Genomic DNA, 22,273 nt, shown 5'->3' with positions numbered 1-22,273 from the left:
CCCCAAAAGCTAAAGTTTTTTTGGCACAGTCTAACTTCTATCAGATCTTGCCAAATTACAAAAAGCTGAGAATGTTGAATTTGCTTTGTTCTCTAAGCTAGTCATGAATATGATTAATTATGGCTAGAGCTGCTCAGATGTTACTGATGCTGATTTTTCTTATAGAAATTATGAAAGTTGAAGGAGGACAGCTGTTAAAAGCGTAGATGAAGGCTCTGTAAATATCTCTGCCTGCCATCCTGATGGCCAACTGCTTTGAGTTTTTCAGTTTAAAAGTTTTTGAAATACACAATTGCTAACAAAGCACCTGCTCTGCTCTGTCAGACTATCAAGACGTGCTCCAGCATTCCCTCCCTCCACACCCACGCGGTGGGTGTCAGTGTGAGGAGAAGGTTAAAGCGGGACCCTTCTTTCCTTCTTTGCAAGAAGTATTCTCAGTCTGGCATGAGATACATCAATTACAGGAGTGGTTTGAAGGCTGGAAAAAAATTAATGCTACTAGCCTGCGCAGAGGGAATTCACAACTAACTTTTCCCCTAGCAGAATTTATTCTTTGGCTTTATTGAACAAGTGCAATACTATGTCACATTTGTGCTGCGACTTTTGAAAATGGCCCTTAAAGCCCAGTATCGCTATACAAGCTGAGGCTATACCAAAAAATCTTCTATGTCTGTCTGCAGAGGTTGTCTCAGAAATGCCCTCTACAGCATCGGGTTTTAAAGCACAGTATACTGCTCCCTATACTGTAACAATTCCTGAACTGCCTCATTCTTTATGAACAGCAATTGTGATGTTATTATTGTTAATCAAGGCAGCACTTTCTAAAGTGATATATTTGAGGTGAGAGAAACCTCAAGGAAGCTTTCATTATTATTATTATTTTTAATAATACCACAGGCAAATGTTGTATGAGAGAAAATGCTTTGTTTAATCTGCTTTTGCATAATATGTAAAATATTAATGAATTATTTCATACTTATTTGTTAATGAATGGTAATGTATTAAAAAAAATATACATAGAAGTGTATACTCCTGCTCATATGTTTAGATTAATATTCTCAGGAGGAATGGTAAGTAAGATCTTAATATTTTTCCTTCTGCCCAAGAAAGAAAACCAAAAAGAATAGAGGGTGTCACTGAATGCATTACCCAAGAAAGAAATGACAAAAAAATAAATAACATATTCATCCCAGGGGACTGAATCTCATAAAAATATGTGCAAATCCTCCCCCTTTGGATAAGAATGTCCACGGCATCAATGGAGCTGGGGTGCTGCAAGGTGAGCACTAGTCCTGCAGAAAGGGATCTGCATATTATTTTGGACACACATTGAGCATGGATTAACAGTCTTGTTGCCAAAAAGAAGAGCTAATCTCATACTTGGTTGTGAGACGTGAAGTAATTCTACTGCACTAAGAGCATAACTGAAGTTCTGAGCTCAGTTTTGGTCACTATGCTTTAAGGGTAATGTATACTCAAGTGAAAAATACCACAGATACACATAAACGATTAGAGGTCTAGAAAACATAGTATCCCCTTCACATTGTCAAACAGAATTGCTGTCCTCAGCACATCTTTTTACTGAATCAGCTGGTATTTTAATCACCTCTGAAGTTTATTGTGGAAACAGAATGCATTACCTTTAAATAATTCAATTTTTATGATGTTTGATCAAGGGTACTATTCTTCGTAATTGATGTTGCAGTCATGAAACAGAGCAAAAACATAAAATAAATTGTCCCAATAAAGCAGTAAAATAATGGTTACATAGAGTGATTCAAACTGGATCAACAGAGAGATGAACATGTATTTCCTTTCACCATGGGTTTCAACCTGAGTATTTACCTGGTGGTTTTAACCTCTCTCCCAGAAACATTCTTGACAAATTCCATAGTTCATAATTGGAAGTATTTGAAAAATTGCTAAGAAATTTAATAATGAAATTAAGAAAGAGTAGTAATAGCTTCTTAACAGAGTAACTGTGTCATTACTTGGAATCTTCACACTAAATTTGAATTTAATCTGGTTTATAATGACAATATTCATATGAGTTAATTCATGTTTTTTGACTTTGAGACTATTCATACAGACGGCAGAAAGAAACAAACCTCATATTTATTGGAATTATTGAGAAGGACTATATGACCCTTGACTCTATTTGTCTTTAGAGTGGTTGACCAGTGTGGTCTTCTGTGCCCTCAGAGATGAATTTGTAATAGATAAAGCAAAAGCCCCAGATTAGTTCAAAGGCTACTTTCAGTGACCGTGAGTTCCACATTAAGGTATTTTAGTGCTTCAGTAATGTCTGTGCTTTAGCCTTTATCCATAGAACAGAAATGATAATGAAATATTTATTCACAGAATAGAATGAAAAACTGGGCCATTATTTTTCTTTCTATAATGTACCTCAGTTCTGTCATAGGGTAACCTTCTTTAGGTATAACAGTTATTCCATCAGCATAACCTTCTCTGCTAAAATATCTGGCAAGCACGTTTCCAATAACGGCAATGATTTTCTGTATCCCATTTATCGTGACACCAACTTGTGAATACTGTTCTTTTAAGAAGCCAGGTACCGTCTGTTTCCTCAAGAAGCTCCCTCCCTAGGGATAGAGGCTATTCCTAGAAGTCTAGAATTATACATTCTTTCATTTCACAAACCTGAACACAACACACCTACCGTGACCTTTGGGAGCTGAGAAAAAAAGATTCCCTGGGAGCAGCCTGCAGACGGAGCTGGCAGCTTTCACTCGCAGTGCGCGCTGCAGGAGGCACCTGGGCTGGCTTGCAGCCGATCTCTAGGGCAGCCTGACCCCCAGGGGCTCCGTGGGTCTGGTTCCTTCCAGTGCTGGTTTTGGCTGGGATAGTGTTAACTTCCTTCACAGCAGCTAGCATGGGGCCACATTTTGGATTTGTGCTGGAAACAGTGCTGACACACAGGGATGTTTTAGTTGCTGCTGAGCAGGGCTTACACAGAGCCCAGGCCTGTTCTGCCTCTCACCCCACCTCACCCGCCAGCAGCTGGGGGGCACAAGAAGCTGGGAGGGGGCACAGCCGGGACTGCCGACCCCAACTGACCAAAGGGATATTCCATACTCTATTATGATGTCATGCTCAGCATATAGAGCTGGGGGAAGAAGGAAGGGGAGGATGTTCACAGTATTGGCATTTGTCTTCCCAAGTAACCATTACGCATGATGGAGCCCTGCTGTCCTGGAGATGGCTGGACACCTCCCTGCCCATGGGAAGTGGTGAATGAATTCCTTGTTTTGCTTTGCTTGCATGCACAGCTGTTGCTTTACTTACTAAACTGTCTTTATCTCAGCCCATGAATTTTCTCACTTTTATTACTCTTCTGATTCTTTCCCCAATCCCACCAGGGGGAGTGAGCATGGTGCTTAGTTGCCAGCTGGGGTTAAACCACACAACTTCCACAGGCAGAGACTGGCACAAACAGCCTCCAAGCAGAGGCAGGCTGCCAGGCCCCCACATGGAAGCTGTTCAGCTTACCAAGAGCTAATGGTGGCTCAAGAGCCATAGGTTGACTGACTGTGCTCTATAAATAACAGGACAACAGTGCAAGATGCTGCCAATCTGTCTTGGGGAAAACTACAGAACCGTGTACGCTAGAACCAAATGTAAATCTCTAAAATGCTTAATGGCTCAGATACAATTAATAGGAAAGAAAAAATATTCAGAAACTGCTGTGCTTATTAGGTGAATTGTATTCCGTAATTGATTTCATCCTACCTTTGCATCCTTCGCAAGTAAGTGCATTGTAGTGGTACCCAGAGGCTTTGTCACCACAGACCACACAGAGCTCTTCTCCTTTCACTCTTCCCGTGGAGTGACTGAGTCTAGGCTTTTTGGCTGCAGGGATGTCTGTTATCTCCGTCTCCCTTGTGAAAAAGGTCTCTGAGGGTATTCTTCTGAGCTCGTACATCCCGGGGGAATACCATTCCTCATGCTGTGGAGGGTAGAAGCCTACGTTGGAGTAGTAAGGTGGTGATGAAATCTGAGGCTGAACTTGGGGAAATGGCACACTGTTGTACTGTGCGTAAGGTGACACATCTGCCTCTTGCACTGGAGAATTCATTGGCTCTGAAAGGACACCTGGAAAATGATAACACAAGAAACAATTTCTATTACTACCGTGAAACTATAGTTATCAGAGAGGTTTCCACCTCCAGACATCTATCTTAAAAACAAGGCATAATTATAAAGATTGCATTATCTGAGCTCAGATTTGCTATGGTCCTGGTGTTACACAAACACATTACAAGATATTTTAAAAGTAACATAACCAATTTTCAGCCACTCCTTTAATATTGGTGGTAATGTCTAGCACTAGCACTTACATTAAAAAAATCTTGAAAAATACCATGGAGCTAATCATATAAATGTTCAGTTTACAAGGAAGAACAATCCACACTGCAGAGAAGCTAGCAACCCAAAACAGGTCTCACAGCAGAATAAAAACAATCCAAACAAACCCCAGAATTCCTATGGCGTTGGTGAAAGTTAGATCAAGACTCAATCATTACACTAATTTCTATTTGATTCTGAATGAATACATCATGATAGGGAAAAACTGCACCGGGGAAAGATGACAAGAAGTGAAGCTTCAGGAAAAGCCTGTAAGGTGAAAATGAGGTTACCATGAAAGAATACGGAAGATAGCCCTAATATAACTGGTCAAACAGGTTCTTCTGACCATCCAGCCTCCAGTGGCCACCCAGCCAGCATCTGCAGCCTGGTTCCCAGCCCTTATAAGTGTGTGCCACTCTGTGCAGTTGTGCGGTTCTCATATGAAGCACCTCTGTAAGCCAGCACTGTTCACCACTGAGCCAACAACGAACCTGGCAGTGCTGCAAGAAATGGCAAACTTTCCTGTTGGTATCAACCCAGTACTTTAACTTTTCCCATTAAATAGCAGGTTTTAAAATGCAAACAAGTCTCATTTTTTTTTCTGTACTACAACATCTAGCAGTCCCTGGTGTAATTAAAATCAAGCCCATGTCAAACAGCTGAAAAGCGTAATTTAAAAATTATTTACAAACTACTTCCTATTTGCTGTTGGAGAGAGCCACATCATGAAAACACTGACACAATTCCTTCATTAGTTTCAAGAAGAGAACCTGAGAAAAACAGTGTGTATTTCCAGGATGATGCTGACTCCTGTTGGGGTCAAAAACAGTACTTACATGGAAATCACAGGTTAATGTTTGTTGGTGACCATTATTTAACAGTACTTCAGAAGTGCTCTAAAAACTTTTTTGCTAACATCATATTGGTTCCCTGGCAAGTCTTCCACACTTCAGAAAAATCAGAAACAATGAAGAAATGCTAACAGTTAAGAGGAGGGAACATCTGTACTGACAAAGATAATTAAAATCTATAGCAGTGGATTCTTCCTTCTCCTTTGTCTCACTTCAGTTGGTGCCAGAAGCTAATCTCTTAATTTCACCTACTTTTTCACTTTCAAGGTCTCACACTCTTACTTTACAGCCTTCTGCCCTTCCTACTTTACCATGCCGCAAAAGACATACAACTGTTTCGAGTGTGTGTGGTTGCTGTATTGTCCACAGCCCGTCTTTGCCAAGAGCAAATGTTGAGGTCCCAGTTCAAGAATAAGCAGTAAGACCTATGTCTGTAAAAACATGACACAAAACCAAATGAGAATGATGGTGCCACTTATTATTAACACTAAATTTAATTATGGTTGCATTTAGTTGCTCCAGCAGAGGCCAGGGACCTGACTACTACACTAGCATAAGCAGAGTAGCAGAAGGCCCTCCCCAGACCTGTTTATGCCCTTTAAATAAACAGCATAGACATACAGAGACCTGAGACAAAAGAGACGCATCTGGGGACTCTGTGGAAGAGCCTGGAAGTGAATTTACAGCTTCATACACGGAACGCAAACTGTCACTGATACCTGTCAGCTGCAGCAGTGACAAAGCATGCAAAGGGTGAAGACAGCAATTATTTGATGCTGACCTTTATTGTTTGCTGCAGGTTTAATGATCGAGTGCCCTTTTTTTAATTATATCTATGGTTTGTTGAGACTGCTGGTCATTAAGACTGGGCAAGGTAATTCAGGTACAAAACCTGGTGTTAATTGTGAGATACACAATCATTTTACAAATCATTCAGTCTCTCTTTGGAAAGGAATCTGTTCACTATGGAGACCTAAAGCTGTCATTTGATAGTTAGTAATCACTGAGTTGATTAAGTTTGCTAAAGGAAAATGGCACGATCCCAAAATGAAAAGAAAGAAACTCCAGATTTTTAACTTCATGCCATCCAAGGAAATTCCACGAAAGCTCTATACCAGCCTCCTGAACCACTTGGGTCTCTGAAAGAGCAAGAAGAGAAGGCAACACTTCTTCCACAGTAAAAAAATAATCACAGAGCTTGTTAAAAAACTCAGGGCTGCTAAAGAACTGCAACACATCTTGTGATAATATTGGGTGTCTATTTAAACTACTGTAGATCCATTTGGGTTACAGATGATTAGAAACACCTTCACAACCCTTAATTCTACTCTGCTTCTGGAGGAAACCAAAAAATGGGAGTCTTAATGTATGAAGTTAAATATGGGGGGGAAAAAACCAACCAACCTATATTGCCTTCTTCCTTCTGTGTAAGGCACACAGTTAACTAATTCCACTAAATTGAGTCCATGCTCACAGCAGCGCAAGGAAAAATTAAGAACAGGCAGGGTCAAGACAGACTGAGAGAACATGGTCTTGTTTTATGTAAAACAGATTTACAGATAAAACTCCTGGAAGTGCTTGGATACTAGTTATGGAGACCAGACTGATTTTTAAGGATAATTAGGTTGTAACTATGTAGGTTTGCCCACTTTACCTTAAAGAGTATTTTTCTCTTTTTTGGTGTTTTTTTTTTTTTAAGTAGACCTGTTTGAGGGGCTTTGTGTGTATCTGTATTTCATCCTTAGAAATCAGCCAGCTTGGGCTGACTCAGTGAGACACCATTCTCTACTCAGATCAGATCAAAACCAGTTGTCAATTTCAATTTTTTCTACGAAATTGTCAATGAGTCTAGACTTAAACATTGCTGGAAATGCTCTGCTTCAAAGCATTAATGATCTAAAAATAATTGTTTAAAACTGTACAGGTGTTCCAAAGAGGTGATCTCAAAATGAAACTGTTTCATTTTTTTAGTTGAAATGCCCTTTTACTCTGAAATATTTTCTTAAAAAAATGAAACAAATTATGAAGTTGAAATAGAAACTAGATGCCTTGAAATTATTGGGACAAAGTATTTCTATGACCTGATCGAAAAAACATGGTCTGACCTTTGTTTCCAAGCTCTCTGTGTGCCTGAGGCTTCCAACAAAAGCTGAAGGGGTCTGTTTTCAGAGGTGTATGTTGCACTACTGTGTCCTGTATGATGTTTGAAAACCACACTGATTTTTGGAACTATGCTTTGCAAAGTACACGCAAGTTCAGACCAAACAGTAAATAGTTTCTTATCATAAAAGAAAACTAATCTTATCTTTCCAACCAGAATGTACATATGCTTTTATCCAGATATATATTAGTAGAAGTCAGAGCTGGGCTGGTCTCATGCCATTGTAAAGCACGAGCCAGCCCACTGAAATCCCAGGATTTGCAGTGGCATATGCAGTGAAAGTGAAATCAGAAACAACCTCACTGGAATACAGCAATATTTTATGTTTGTGTGGCCTTAATTATTTTGAAATGTTTATCTGGTTTTCGTTACAGAGACATACCTTCTACATTTTTAAAGAAAGACTACTTAAGCACACACAAATATGATGTTACTTATAGCTGTACACCTTCTAGATTATGTCTTGCAAATAAAAGTTTTTCAATGAAAAACATGTTACAGAAATCTGGAAAGCTTACTAATATCAAAATGAAACCTTCACATGGATGTGGTCATCATTTACATATATTTTTCCACAATAACATTTTTAACAAACTCACCAGGGAGTTTGGCTTTTGTTCCTTCAAATTTTACACAGAATATTTTACATAAAACTTGAAAAAATATTTTATGTAGGCTTAACCACTCATAGAAATGAAAGGGAATTTTCCTTGCTGGAACTGAAGAAAGTGGTTTCAGTTTGCAGAATTATACCGAGGTTATAAGCAGATGGAAGTTGTTTTTATTCAGAATATTACAGAAATTACAATCAGATCAGATTTTAATGTAAAATTTATTGTTGCACTAAGCTAAATGTAATTGAAGAGAAATAAATCTGAGCAGGTTTAAAATATGAACCTGTGGCTCTCCATAGGATATTCATGAAAGAACTTGAAGAAATAAGAACAAGATTCAGGATTAAATAATTTGGAAGCCATAGCATAACCATTAATGAAATCCTCTTTTAATTCCAAACAAATTATTTGCAGACCTTCAAAGATCACTTGGTTTAAACAACCTCCTAGCACTCTACAGTTTCAGGCTAGAATGCAAAAAGAAGACGGCAAACACATCCAAGCGAGAACACAACAATATCCTACCTTAGGCTGTCTTCAGTCTGACCATTTCTTGAAGAAAAATACTCTCTTTAAGGTACCTTTAGTCCTCCTTTCCCTGTCTTTTTCTTTTCCCCTCCCTTATATAAATAAAACTTTTTAATTCTGCTTTGTTTGTATCCCGTTGACTTCTGTACTATGAGAACTTTCTTCAAGATTAGCAGAGGAATGACACAGGCCAGGGGTTATATAGTTTACTTATTAACTTCATTACAGAGAACCTTGTTTGTAAATTTCTGAAACAATAGCAATGTCCATTCCCAGTATGGATTTACCTGGATAAAATTTAGTTACCATTCAAGGGGATGCTGCCAAGTAGCCTAGCTATTGTAATTTTGTACCTATTGTGATTTGCAACATTTTTTTTTATAAATAACTATTTAGTAACGTCAGGTGATTCTGTGCAATAGAATAAGTGCTTCAATATCACAAGAAACACTTTTTAGCTGACTGGATTTACAGATGGTTTTTAAGCACAGAAATGTTCTATTCTCAAAAGGAGGTCAAAGTGCTCAGGCCATACCAAACACGTCTGTATGACAAGATAGAAGAGTGCCAGAGATATGTCCTTGCCCCAAGGCCAAACGTCAGGGATCGATTCTCATCTACACAGCTTAGGGGTAACTAACTCTAGACTGGGCAGGATGCATCTGAACTACATAGTCTGTTGCTGAACGTACTTTTCTGGGCCCACGTAGCCTCCCTGTGGCTCTCAGATATTATTAGTATATGGCATTTCAGTTCAAAGTATCTGTAACGTTGTGAAGGCCTGTGCTGGATGCCAACGCAGCACTACTGGGACAGCATGAAGTCAGAAGATTGTGTGGCATACCTCGGTTTGATGACAGCTAAGGCATGAAGATACAAACCCCGCTGATACAGTGTTAGGGACCAGTGCAGGGTTAAAAGGACCCAAACCTACAGCAGTCTTGTCCATGCTGCCTTTTTGGAAACAGTCCCTGGAGTAAGCCTATATCTTAAAGGCACCTGCTAAAGCAATCCAGACCCCCAGAACAAGATCAGAGCAGAGTCAAGTAGTGTCAAGACTGGCAGTCAAGAGTACCGTGCCTCTTTCAGTCTTCAGCCTCTTTCATTTAGCACTGTGGATGAGCCACTAAAACCCAACATCAGATTTGTGACCATAAGTATGTCTGAGGATCACATGTGGAAGTAGATAGGCAGAGAATCAAGTCCCAGACTGCAAGGTTCCCCTTATTTCACAAAAAAAGTCTCCTTTCTGGGCCAAGATCCACAAATGACTCACACATGCACAAAAGAAAGCATGGCACAAATGCATTTTGGTTTTGCCTTGCTCTGTGGTACAACCTTCATCCTCAGAGCCCTGTTCATCTGCATTCCTTCTCAATCATAGAATAGTTTGGGTTGGACCTTAAAGACCTTTTAGTTCCAACCCCCCTACCACGGGCAGGGACACCTTCCACTAGACCAGATTGCTCAAAGCTCCATCCAACTTGGCCTTCTCATTACATGTTTTTCCCAGATTGTCACTCTGTTTGGTTTGGCTCTTTTCATAATTATTATACATACACACATGATTTTCTGTTTTAATTTGTGTTGGTTTGTTACCTTTTGGTTTGGGGATCTGTTATGGGCCTAATTATCTTCCCTGCAGGGATGAAGCCAGATGTTACATCATCTTCCAGGTGGTGATAGACAAATAGTTATTTAACATATCTTATGATCTTGAAGCTGTTTAATCAGTTTGGACACTTGATCCTACTACTTTTTTTTTTTTTTTTTAAAAAGAAAGCATAACAAGAACAAATATAAATTTATCTAAGAGGAGGCAGCTGTTTAAGCTCATCTTAGGCACTGTTCTAATTTTCAGTGGTATTTTATTGTTCTTACATTGTCAAATATTTAAGACAAGTTTAGATACATTACTTTTCCCCTTTATTAAGCATCATTTTTTGTTGATTTCTTCCTCATCCATTTCAATACAGCTTTTACGAGTACTCATTCACCCCACACACTTCTTTCTCATCTAGGGACATTTACAATGGATAATGGCATTTCTTATTATATTTTGATGTCACATTAAAAGAAACCATTGTCAGGCCATCAAAAAATACTTAAACCAGGTCTTTATTCAAATTAAACATATAATAATACTGATCTATCTTTCAGGGTTCTTAGAAATAATTCCATCTCTGATAGCTGAAGTTTCACACTTAATATAACTCCTAGCTAAGGTTCTTCCACAGAAAATAGAATGGGACTATTACTTTAAAGGTGTGCTACTTATCACATAAATGACAGTCAAATGCTGTATATATTTTAGATGCCATACAAATACATTAGCTTACCTTCCACATTTAAAATATGAAGGAGACATTTTTGGTGTCTGAAAATTAGTTCAGTCCCTTGTAAAAAAGGGCAGGTGATAACCAATGGAAGAAGTAAGATAATGGAGATATTGGTATTTAGCACGTTGGCTTTAATATAAAAAACTTTCAAGGGCAATTGAAAGATGTTATCAAATGCCTTTTGCAACATTCTTGCTGTCCCAACTGAATTGCCAAGCCTTCAGGCAAGGCTTGTCAGCACCAGCACAGTGCTCTGCTAATGCACCTCAGCACCTTCTAGGTCACAGCTTGTGTCCAATTTGGAGCAAAGCGGAGGAGCTCAGATCAGTCTATATCTGTCACGGTAGAAGTGTCCACAGAATAAATTAATTGTTCTGAAGCGTGCTACAAAGCTCCCAGAGGGTTCAAAGGAGACCAGGATTTCTGTCCTAAATTACAGAGGTTCAAAAATGCAGATTGCTAGGTGTGTCACTTTCTCTTAGTTCAGGGTATGAAACTGGACTAGCCTTCACATAGCTGGCCCTGTTCAGTTCAGTGAGGCTCGCATAAAAACAAACCACAAACAACAACAAAAACCAACAACCCAACAAGCAGGGCTTGACTGAGGAAGAGGAGTATTTTAAGAGAACAGGTCTTAAAGGAGACCCATGCACCTCTGGGATTTCTTGTCATCAAGAGTTTTCCTTCACTGGGAATACCAGAACTGCAAGGAAGAAAAGGTTGATCTTGCATGCAGATGCTATAGAGGATGTATTGTATAATGCATATGGGTTTGGCCACTTCTTCAAAAAAGATATTTTCTGTAAAGAGGTCTAGGATGTTTCTAAATCACCTGAGTAGCAACACAAAAAAAATAGAAGCAGATTTCCAGGAAGACAAGGTAGAAGAAAAGGACCCTCACTTCTGCTGGGTTAAAGATCCTTTGTCATTTTCATTTTGGACCCCTTTTTCCAGAGACACATAACTACAGAAGTGGAAAACTACAGTTAAAACACACTAACGCCAAAGACATAAAGAGATACTTTGCCTTAGACACATACTGTTAAAATAGCAACATGCAATTTCCAACTACTGAAAGGCAGAAAACATTTTTTTTTCTTTAAGCTCTTCTGAAACCTGCTGCAACTAGAAATCTTGAGGGTGAGTATGTAGAAGTGCCCTGAAATTACCATGGTGATGAGGCTCACAGCACAAGCAACTCACAATTGGCAACATCTCTTTTGAGACACCTGGACCTGGTGCTAATATTTGGAGATGCACTGAAGGTCCAAGAACACTCTCCCCATAGACTGAGTGAAGCATAATGAAAAGATAATATATTTCCAAGGTTTTTTACAGAATGTAAGTATGCATCTTTGAAAAAGGAGACTGTTTTTTATAAAGGCTGATGTTTGTAAGCCAGCAGTTTCTCACTTGTAATACGTCAGAGCTGTATGAGAAGTCCTGCAAGAAATATATTCTAAGGGTCATTTAAAAAAAGCTTTCTAGCTGTTTCCTTGAGTTCATAAGCCTACCTGACAAAACTGAACATCAAAAAAATTGCAATTAGTTTACAAAAATAAAATTGATAGGCAAAACCATTTCCTACAAGAATTTTGAAGAGATGGAGTCATATTTGCACAATGAATAACTTTCTCTGTGGAGTTAGTTGCGTATTATTTCTGATGTTTGGGGTTTTTTCAGCTATAAAAGCAAGATACCAAATTTGTAAAGAATTCATTTGTGAGACTTGAGTAACATCCCACAGAACAGGACCAAGCGGCCATACAAAACAGAAGTCAGCTTAACTGAAACACAGCAAGAGTGCCAAGTCTCCTTCCTAATGGGAGCCCTGATTCAGACCCTTAATATATTATTTCTTTCTGTTACAGAAACATCAGTTTGAATTAAATCTCCATTGTGCTAAGCTCTGAATACCTATAATGGGAGACACAATCCCTCTTCTGAAGACCTCACAATTTCTGAGTAAGATTTCAGTGTGGAGAGAAAGTATTTTACATTAACGTGCTTCCTTGTGTTTTGAAGCTACAATCATTACTCTTTAAAAATAATGAAATAATTAGTGAAAAAGACACTGGAGAAAAATCTTCTTGACAAATACCTGAAGTAGTTCAGTTATGCAGGACTTTTAAAGGGATGACTGGATATAAAATTTGGCACTCTAGACTTGAACACCATTCTCCTCTTTGTATAGCTTGGCATTAGATTAACAGGCAGCAAGGAAGTGTTTTAGCTATTCACAGATACTTTTTTTTAACACCTGCAAAAACATTTTTCTTATCAAAACCCAACACATTTTGGGGAAAAAATTAAAACAAGTAACACGCAGTAATGCAGTGGGGTTTGCTTATCATTACTGATAGTGCTTTAGTTTAGCTGTATGGAGTCAGGACACTGGAAGCGGTCTGATTTGGAGATGCTCTCGACTTCTAAAAGCTCTGCAACACGAGTGACTCCATGTGTCAGAGTGCCTCCATGCCCAAGCCATTATTCGTGTTTCAGATAGATGAAACTGAAATGTTTTCAATTTTTCCAGTACTCAAAGAGAGAATTCTGGTCTTATTTGGACTGGAAACTTCTGAAGCGTTGCAGCTTTCTGGGGGGGTCTGTATTGTGTGTGAGGCCCTGAATGTATCACGTTACTCAGCAAAGGTCCCCCTCTGCTGCCAGACGACTAAAAAATTGTATTATTCTGTGGGCTTTTTTCTTTCTCAGTAGTACGTATAACAGAAGACAGTTTCCCCATGCTTATAAAATATTGACCAAGAATTCTTAATTCATTAAGAAACCCGTGCTTAGCCTTGAGAAATTCAGCGGAACTAGAGCAAGGAGAATTTTCCAGCCTGCACTATAAATTTCCTTGTGGATTGAAGTTAATAGCATATGTTTTTAATGGTCTCAATAAGACAATGGCTTTCATTTAGGTGAAATTACTTTCTTAAATTTGTATAATGTGGCAATTCAAATACATTGCAGTATAATTTTATTACAAATTAACTGAAAATATGTCTGCTCTGCTTGATTTAAATGACTCACATGAAGATAACCTCCAGCCTACATACAAAGGTCTGTCTTTGCTGCATGGTTTCAGGTATTAGAATAGCGTTATAAAAAACAGCCTACAAGCTCTGCTATGAGCAGTAATGAAAGCAACAGCGTGCAGGATTACGTTAACACCACAGACTATTTATTTGTTATTCCTTCTGTAAGTGCTGAAGATTCAAGAAGGTTAGCACATGTCAACCACATGGACTTCACTTGAGATTTCTCCTAGGTTTCCAAGTAAAGGATAGCTTGTTATTGTAACCTAATTTCATGACTTACCAAACAAATGAGGACCCTCAGCAAGAGCAAATCCATCCCCAGTGGGTAGCTGGTGATGTCCTATTAAATTCATTTCAGATCCCATTTATTCTTCAGTTCAGTATGAATATGCTAATTAAAAAATAGGTTGAAAGGAGACCCTGGAAGATACAAAGCAAAAGGAGTATTCAAAACAAGATAAATAACTCTTGTGTATCTATTATAAGGCAGGATTCAGGAGGTTGTTTCAATATTTACCATAACAAACATTGGCTTGAAGTTACAATACCTAATTCAGCCTTTAAATAAAATGCTGCATTTAGTCTGTTTGTTTTTTCCTTGCTGTGGTGTATTTTATTTGCTGTCCTTCTGCTGTTCATTTAAAGCTAATGGCAGTTTATGCAGTTTATACTCAACCTTATTCAAATATTCACAGACTGAAGCACTGTCCTGACCTGCTGAGGTCATGCTGCCCAGTCCCCCTTCCAGGGAATACCAGTTTGCATTATTTTTTCATTACCCTTTCATCATTTCATTGCTCTCGCTTGCTGAAAAAGTATAAGTTTATGGTTAGGTCAAAAGAACCAAGCTGGGAAACTTGAGTTTAATTTCCAGCAACTGGCTCCTTATCTTGCCTTCAGTAATTACTGTCTGAACAAGATAAATGGTGACAAACACAGAAAGAAAAGCTTTGGTCTAATCACCAGGCTCACTCACGCACTCACTTTCTGGTCTCAAGCAGCTGCATAACTTTTGCTTGGGGAGGCTGGGAGATGCTTGTGCCTGCTCACTAGCAGGTTTTCCTAGCAGGTCAGCTGGAGCAGCTTTCACCTGCTGAGCTTGACAGTGGCACTTTACCCAGGTCTTCTTCCCACTCTAACTGCTAGGCTATTAAATAAGAGGTAAGAGACCTGTCATTGCCTCCTACTTGAGTGGAGGCTATAGCTAGAGCAGTACTGCATCCAGGAGCAAGGCATGCAAGAGGGTCCCTTGCCCAGGTCTGGGTCATGTGTGTGGGATAGGGCAACTCGACAGCATTTGAGGCAGGACCATCAGCAGTGGGAGAACATACAGCTCCAACAAGGAGCTGTCTCAAGCATTTATGCAGACACCAGGAGGATTCTGCATAGAGTTGACAGAAATCTTTTTTGCTTTGTTTTATAGTCTCAATGTTTTATTCAGTTTTATTCCCATGGGCCCATCCCTGGGGCTGCATTTCCACTCACTGAAAGTGTTTGAGAGTTACAGCCTAAGCTGCTTCCCAGTAAGGGCTCAGCATGTTTCTCAAGCAGAAGTGAAGTCATCTGACAAAAACGTGAATGCAGCAGGAGGCCACAGTGCTGAGCAGGCTGGGAAGTAGCTTGTGAAGGTAGCAAGCGCACTGTGTAATTATATTCAGATTTGTCCGTAAGGATTCATTAAGTTCTTTCTTAGCATAAACAAAGGCCCTCTAATTAGACAGATGCATTTGAAATGTCTGCCCACAGATAATTTAAACAGTTCACTCAGAAATGTCAAAAGCTACTTGTATCACAGAGCAGATTTGTTCTTGTGGCAAATAAGACATAAACACACAGACTCAAATCAAGCACAGGAACATAGTTTAGCTACAGCAAAAAACTCCTCATATCTTGGGATGGGGCTTGGCAACCAGCCCAGCCACCCCAGCAGGCCCACATCTACTTCCAACCATTTTGCTGCCTCACCACGGCATTTGCTGCGGAAGGTGTCTGCTGGACTCGGGAGGTGGGGCTGCCCAGGGCTGCCCAGGTCTTATGGTTCCTGACCACCACTTTTCTTGGGGACTGCCCACCACAGACCCTTAAGAGAGGATTCCTCTTACAGCCCATTACAAGGGTTCTGTGATGGGAGAAGACAGCAGCACAGTCAGGACCCTATAACGGCTAGTAAAAGAAACATCAAAATCAGGTGTCTTCAGAGGGCTCCTGAACGTTTCTCTGCATTTTCTTGCTGAAGAACTGAGGTGAGGCCACCTCCACCCTCTCCTTACACCCAATCCCTTCATGTACACGGTATCCCTACAGTCCACGGGTATGCAGCCCCTGCGGTTCCTTGAAGGATTAGTTCTCCCTGCAGCCAGAATTCAAGATCATGTTCCATCACTACTACTGCTACTACCACTTCTCATGTTTCCTCCTCAGACCCTATAAGAGAAGCTAATGCTGCAACAGCTAACATCAGCATTGGGATTGTGAATTTCTGTACATTCATACAGAGCCTAGAACTCATCTTCTTAGGGAATGTTGTTGTTATATCAAGGCACTTTAAAGACAGTCCCAAAATGACATCCATTGTTAAGTATTTTGTTAGACTGCCAGTATATGGTCGTACTTTCAACACATAGCTTCTTAGCTTGTAAGCTATATACCCTGCATCTGTCTAGTCTGTGCTGCAAAAAAATGAGAAAGCAAACAAGCTAATATAGTGTCTGTGTTTTTATAGTCTTTTTGAAATGTCTATAAACTCTTTTCTTGTTTTTTTTGAGGCTATTCCATCTTTTAACGTGTCATTAGATAACCTCACCTCAAGACAGACTTATTAGAATCTATTATTCACCAAAAAAAACCAACCCAAATGGTGCTATTAATACTGCCTTGTTTATAGTAAGAACCCTGAGGATACACCTGTCATAACCTCCCAGTCAGCTAGGACACTACAGGTTTTGTAAGTCTACCTCTCCTGCCACATTAGTTTTGATGTGGATGGATTCAGTTCAAGTCAAATGTTCATGAAGCTTTTACAGGTCCCACCTTTTCTAATATTTCATTTTCTTTAATAGGCTTAGCTGATACAGACCATTTACTGGATGTCATGGAAGAAATTAATCCCGTATTCTGGGGATTTCTGCACAGCACAAGACATGATCACCATTAAAAAGGCTGGAATTATATTTTCCATTACATGTAGCTTTGCTAATTTAAATTTGCCTGAACTCCAAAGTCCTCATTAAATACTGATTGACATTTTGCTCTGGTTTGCCCCTGAATCCAGTCTACTGTGATCTATCTATCCTATATTAGATTTATACAATTAATTTCACCAGTATATAAAAGCAGCAGCTGCTGATTTCCAGCCTTCAGACCTACCCAGGTACACAATATAGAACATTTAAGCACCGCTTATTCCACACGTTGTTCAGTTCTGGGAAACAGTATAGGTCACCATAAGTCAGTGTTGCAAGCCATCACAGTGGACTTCACTTTCAAAGAGACAGTCCCACAACACCTCCCCCCATCTGCCACGGAGCAGAAGCATTGCTCTGGCCAGTGGGACAGTTGCACCCAGCAGCCATACAGAGGCACCCAAATTGCTAGCAACATGGCCAGATGACAAAGGGTGCCACCTGCTGCACCTGTGCACAGAACCTCTTAACAGAAGTATTCCTTCCAAAGACAGAGGGTCTGAAGTGGTTTTTTTTTGGCTGGTAATAAAGCTATGTCATCTCAGCTTCCAGAATAAATTCATCTACATGAACTAGGATTGGCAAACACTCTCTTAATTCAGATTTCACATGATAGTGAAAAGCTTGTTGATAAGCACAGGCATTTTTGGTATAACAAAACACTCATAGGTATTTCTACCTCATGCTTGCTTCCTTACATGAAGTGTATCTCTTAGCTACTGCTATCAAGATAATCTAGACTACTTTAGCCAACTTGACTGATACTCCATCCTGAGGTGTAACAAAAAATGCATCAGATAGGTAAAAGCTGGAATAAAGACAATAAGCGCACAGGAAATCAATATTGCTTTCCAAAATAAAAGCCCCTCAAGAGAAATTAAGCAATATAGGATAAATTACAAAGCTTTTTTTTGCTCCATCACTTTTTGAGATTATTTTCATAGGCCGAAAACATAGAGCAAAGAAAAAGAGATTAGTATGTATAAAGTAAAATATATGCCAAATTGCTGGAGATTTTCATCAGTTGCATATTAAGAGCTATGAATTACATGACATTTTCTTATATGTATCCTTTAGCACACTTCAGAACAGTCCATCAATGCACGTTTATGTATTCTGTGTTTAACTGAGAAAATGGAGATGTGTATTACTATATATGTGGCTTGCGCTTTCACCATATATATATGTGCGTGCATGCTTATCCAGCTTTTTTATGGGATATATGTTCATGGGAGTGTACAAATATATATGTATATGCATACGCATGTAAGTATAGGTTTCAGATTTATTGTTGACTCTTATCAGTGGACTCACTGTGACCCTACTATGGTCAACAGTAAAGTTTCCCCTGGCTTCCGCATAAGCAAAGCCAAGCCCCTTAATGAAATAATTAAAGCTAAAATCGACTGAGCTCACTAAAAGACAAAAGCATCATAGCCTCATACTTTCAAGTAAAGTAAAAATACATTTGATCATCGGGAAACCTCCATGATGGTCTAATTGCATTTCACCTTCAGAAGAAGAATGGTTGAATCTATTTCAATTACTTAGTCAAGGAAGATATATCAAAGCACAGGCAAAAATCTGCAGAAATATTAGTGAGGTGCATTTCCCTTCTCCTGTCCCGTAATATTGTCTTTACACATCTGGTCGCCAATTGCTCAAAGAGATATTTCAGTAATCATTAATCTATGGCCTAATCCAAACACTCTTAACATCAATCGGAAGACTCCAGTCTAGTTCACAGGATTTTGATCTGGCCTCATAGCCTTTTTATAGAATATTTAATGCAGTGCCTCACTTATTTGATAGGCTTTTTTTATTTGCTTGCTTGTTTGTTTTAAAGTGTATCAAAGAGACATGAAAGCATTAGGAAGATTTGTGCTCCTTGTTTCTAGCCTTTTGCTGCCAAATCATTTTGGCATGCATGGCACTCGCAGGCAGCTACACAGCAACTGTTGCAAAATACAAGCAACAATATGAGCATGTCTGAGAACCAGAAGCAGAACTGGTGCTATTCTGTTCATTTGAAATTTACTATTTAGATATTTTTAATATGGTGTTTGAAATCAGAGCAGCAAAGAGATACAGGACACAGAACACAGAAAAAAAGCCAGGGTTTTCTTACAGATTAATTCTGAAACAAAATTAAGTATCTTTCAGTCACAAGCAGAACTGAAAACTCTACCACAAGTCTCAATGGCATTTCTGTAGGTAGGCAAGTAACTTCAAAACAGTGAGGCAAGTTTCTGGCTATCCCTGAGATGACCTGCTGAACATAATTTTTCTGTGTCTTCCTTTCTCCAGCATCTTTTTCTACATCTTGCCTGATAAAACTGCAAACCCTCCTTTCTTAACCTTTTCCTGGACTCTAATCTAGCCTAGTGGGATCCCGATCTAGTTTTGGATCTCTAGGTTCTCTGTAACACAATCAATAGCAATTAAAAATAACAAAAGCCAGATGTGCCCCACCACAATGATAGTTTTCTGAAGATAAACGGCTAGCAGAAACACTCAGAATAAATGGACATTTTCTTAAAAACTGGCAATGGATTCAAAGGGTAATAGCTTGAAATGTGAAAGCACCTTTTGCTTGTGCTAGTTATGTGAAATGAGTGCTAAAGTCCTGGACTTCGGAAGATGCACCTGGAATCTGTACACAAAGCTGTCAAACAAAGAAATTACATAAAACAAATCTAACTATACCCTTTCTGGATTTTCCTCTCTTCTCCCATTCATCACATTTAAAACATTTCTTGTCCCTAAAAGGGATTAAAAAATTAACAAAGCAGTACAATTTTAAAGCTGACGGCACATAATTAACTAGATAGTCTTATTGCAGGAAGGACTCAGTATCGCAGTTTTACTTTCTTTCCCAATGACACACAGACATAGAAGCCAACTTTCTACAGACAAATTCCAACACTGTCATTATTTGTCATGATCTTAACATTTTCCCAAGGGAAATTCCTGCTGTCTCACCAGTTTTGTAGATGAAATTACTTCTCCTTATATTATTTTTCAATAAAATATTAGCTTTAAAAACCTTTTTTTCTGGTCAAAAATCCATTAATATCCATTAAATAATTCGGGTGAGAAAAGCACTTTTATACTACACAACAGCAAGAGCTATCAGTTTAAGGAATTATTACTTACTCTTCTTTTCTGGAAGACTGAAGACGGCAGGATGTAAGAGTTCTGCACTCAGTTCAGTATCCTAATGATTCTCACACAGGAACATTTTTGTTTTGGTTTGGGGTTTTTTAGGTTTAACAGAAGCCTGTAGTGATAACACAATGAATCAAAGCTTGGGCTCGTTGGCTCAGTGCCCTAATGGACAAGGATTACTCATTAACAATTATTTCTTTGCGAAACTCTCCAAACATAGGCTGTATTAAAATGCTGCAAATCCCACTTGTCCATCAGCAGATGCTTGAAAAGCTCATTAATACTCTGGCTGGGTGCAGGGGAGAAGTTAGCTCGAATAGTGAGGTGATAGTACCTTGTTGCTGATTATAACAGTTTTCTTGCACATGTACATTTTTCTGAACACTCAGCCTCCTTGTCTTTCCCACCCAAGGAACCAAGATGTCATTTCAAGGCATATACTTGACTTTTAAGTATTTCCATTGTTTATACTTTTTAGGGGAACTGGGCATTACACAGAGTACTGAAGCAGAACGGGCTATATATTACAGCATCACAGGGATTTGGGGACATTGAAGTTTGGTTCCTGGATCTGCCAACCACACTAACAAACTGCATCATTTTGATTTGGGCTTATGGCACAAAACCTCAGGCGTGAAACTGAGGCCCTTCACTTTAAACCTGGTAGACTCATTCACCTTTGGGGCACAAAAGGAAGAAAATGGTACCTGTAGATGATGAATCGCATCCTGGGTGGGCTACACTGCATCTGAAAAATCTGATCTCTTGCCACTGACAGAAAGGGGACCTTGAACCACTACATCCCCAGCAGAGGAATTTAAAATTAAATGAACACAGGCTGTTCTTTTTCAACATCCTACCAACACAGCAAGGGTGATAATAACATGTTTTGCATTGCTAAACATTTCCAGTGGGAATAAGTTGTTCTGGCAGTGGTATTGAGGCAAATTCCAGCCAGAGGGGATGGCTGGCAGCATCACTCATGGAAGCAAGTTCATTTCTGCCACATGGTATATGCTATCTGTCCTTCTCTACATATTTACACTGCCTGATCAAGAGTGAATACACAGAGACACAAGTTGTACCTCCTGCTCCAGAAGAGAGGGGCACTGGGCAGCAAACAGTGCTCTCTAGGAGAAAGGTGACAGCTGCTGGCCCTGAAATTACCAAGAGTAAAATTCCCTCACTTCCCCCCAGTTTAAAAGAAAAAAAAAAAGTAGTTTAAAAATATATATTCATCCTCAAGATTATATCAAGGAAACTAAAACCCTTTATCCTTCTCTTTAAAAGTTAATTAAAGGGTCTTTCATGTGTTGTGTCCCTTGCAAAATCACCTGGTAGCCAAACACACATGGTATGACAGGTTTCTGAAGAGAGCAATGGCAGAATGATGCCACAAAGCTGTCACTGGACACTAGCACTCCCAAGGGGGTACTTTCAGGAATTTACCCCTACAGTTCATTCCAGCAGGCACTGGCCATATGATAAGTACATTTAAGGCTAATGTTCTCTCAGTCCTCATTTCTGACTCTCTGGAATGCATCGCTACTGTAACAATGAGTTTCCTGTTATACAAATTCATGTTTAGAAAATTGACAAAGTACTTTCATATAAGAGAATTCTTCTAGAACAACCCCATCCACAGGAGACAGGTGCTCTCCACAACTCCAAACATGCCAACATCCCATCTGACACTTCCCAGTAAATGTCCACTCCTAGGAAACACATGCCAAAAAAAACCCTCTCTCTTTGGTCATCCTGAGGCCAGTGATGGGATTTGTCCCTTAGCAGGTGAACAAGCAGAGGCTGAGCCAAGAAGTCCAGCAAATGTATTATGTTTCATGGAGCTTTCCATCTCTTGGCTAGTTCTAAAGACCTTAAATCTCTTTTTCAGCTTTCAGCCTCCTGCAGCATTGGTCCTAGATAGCTGGTGGCACAGAGCAATTGCTATTTGGAAGTCCCTAGAGACCAGCCTTCAATAAAGGTTCTTCCCCAGAAAGCATTTTCCTTTGTGTGGA

General features: G+C 39.4%; 1 protein-coding gene across 3 annotated transcripts in view; it reads right to left on the bottom strand.

Annotated features, from left to right (window-relative positions):
- The window catches only part of NR1H4 (nuclear receptor subfamily 1 group H member 4), a 40,878-nt gene extending 20,466 nt beyond the window's left edge, over positions 1–20,412 (bottom strand). The window contains exons 1-3 of one of the 3 annotated variants that reach the window (XM_040594307.1): positions 20,244–20,412; positions 14,186–14,325; positions 3,751–4,113 (exon numbers count right to left, since the gene is read on the bottom strand). In XM_040594307.1, coding sequence (XP_040450241.1) covers positions 3,751–4,113; positions 14,186–14,270 — 448 coding nt within the window. In that variant the 5' untranslated portion in view covers positions 14,271–14,325; positions 20,244–20,412. Of the gene's footprint in view, positions 1–3,750; positions 4,114–8,519; positions 8,612–14,185; positions 14,326–20,243 lie in introns of those variants that run through there. The other 2 variants (XM_040594308.1, XM_040594310.1) reach the window with 2 other exon arrangements.
- Positions 20,413–22,273: the final 1,861 nt, after the last annotated feature.

This window comes from Falco naumanni, chromosome 5 (assembly GCF_017639655.2).
Source record: "Falco naumanni isolate bFalNau1 chromosome 5, bFalNau1.pat, whole genome shotgun sequence".
Classification (NCBI taxonomy): domain Eukaryota; kingdom Metazoa; phylum Chordata; class Aves; order Falconiformes; family Falconidae; genus Falco; species Falco naumanni.
This window is presented reverse-complemented; position numbering and strand designations above follow the sequence as displayed.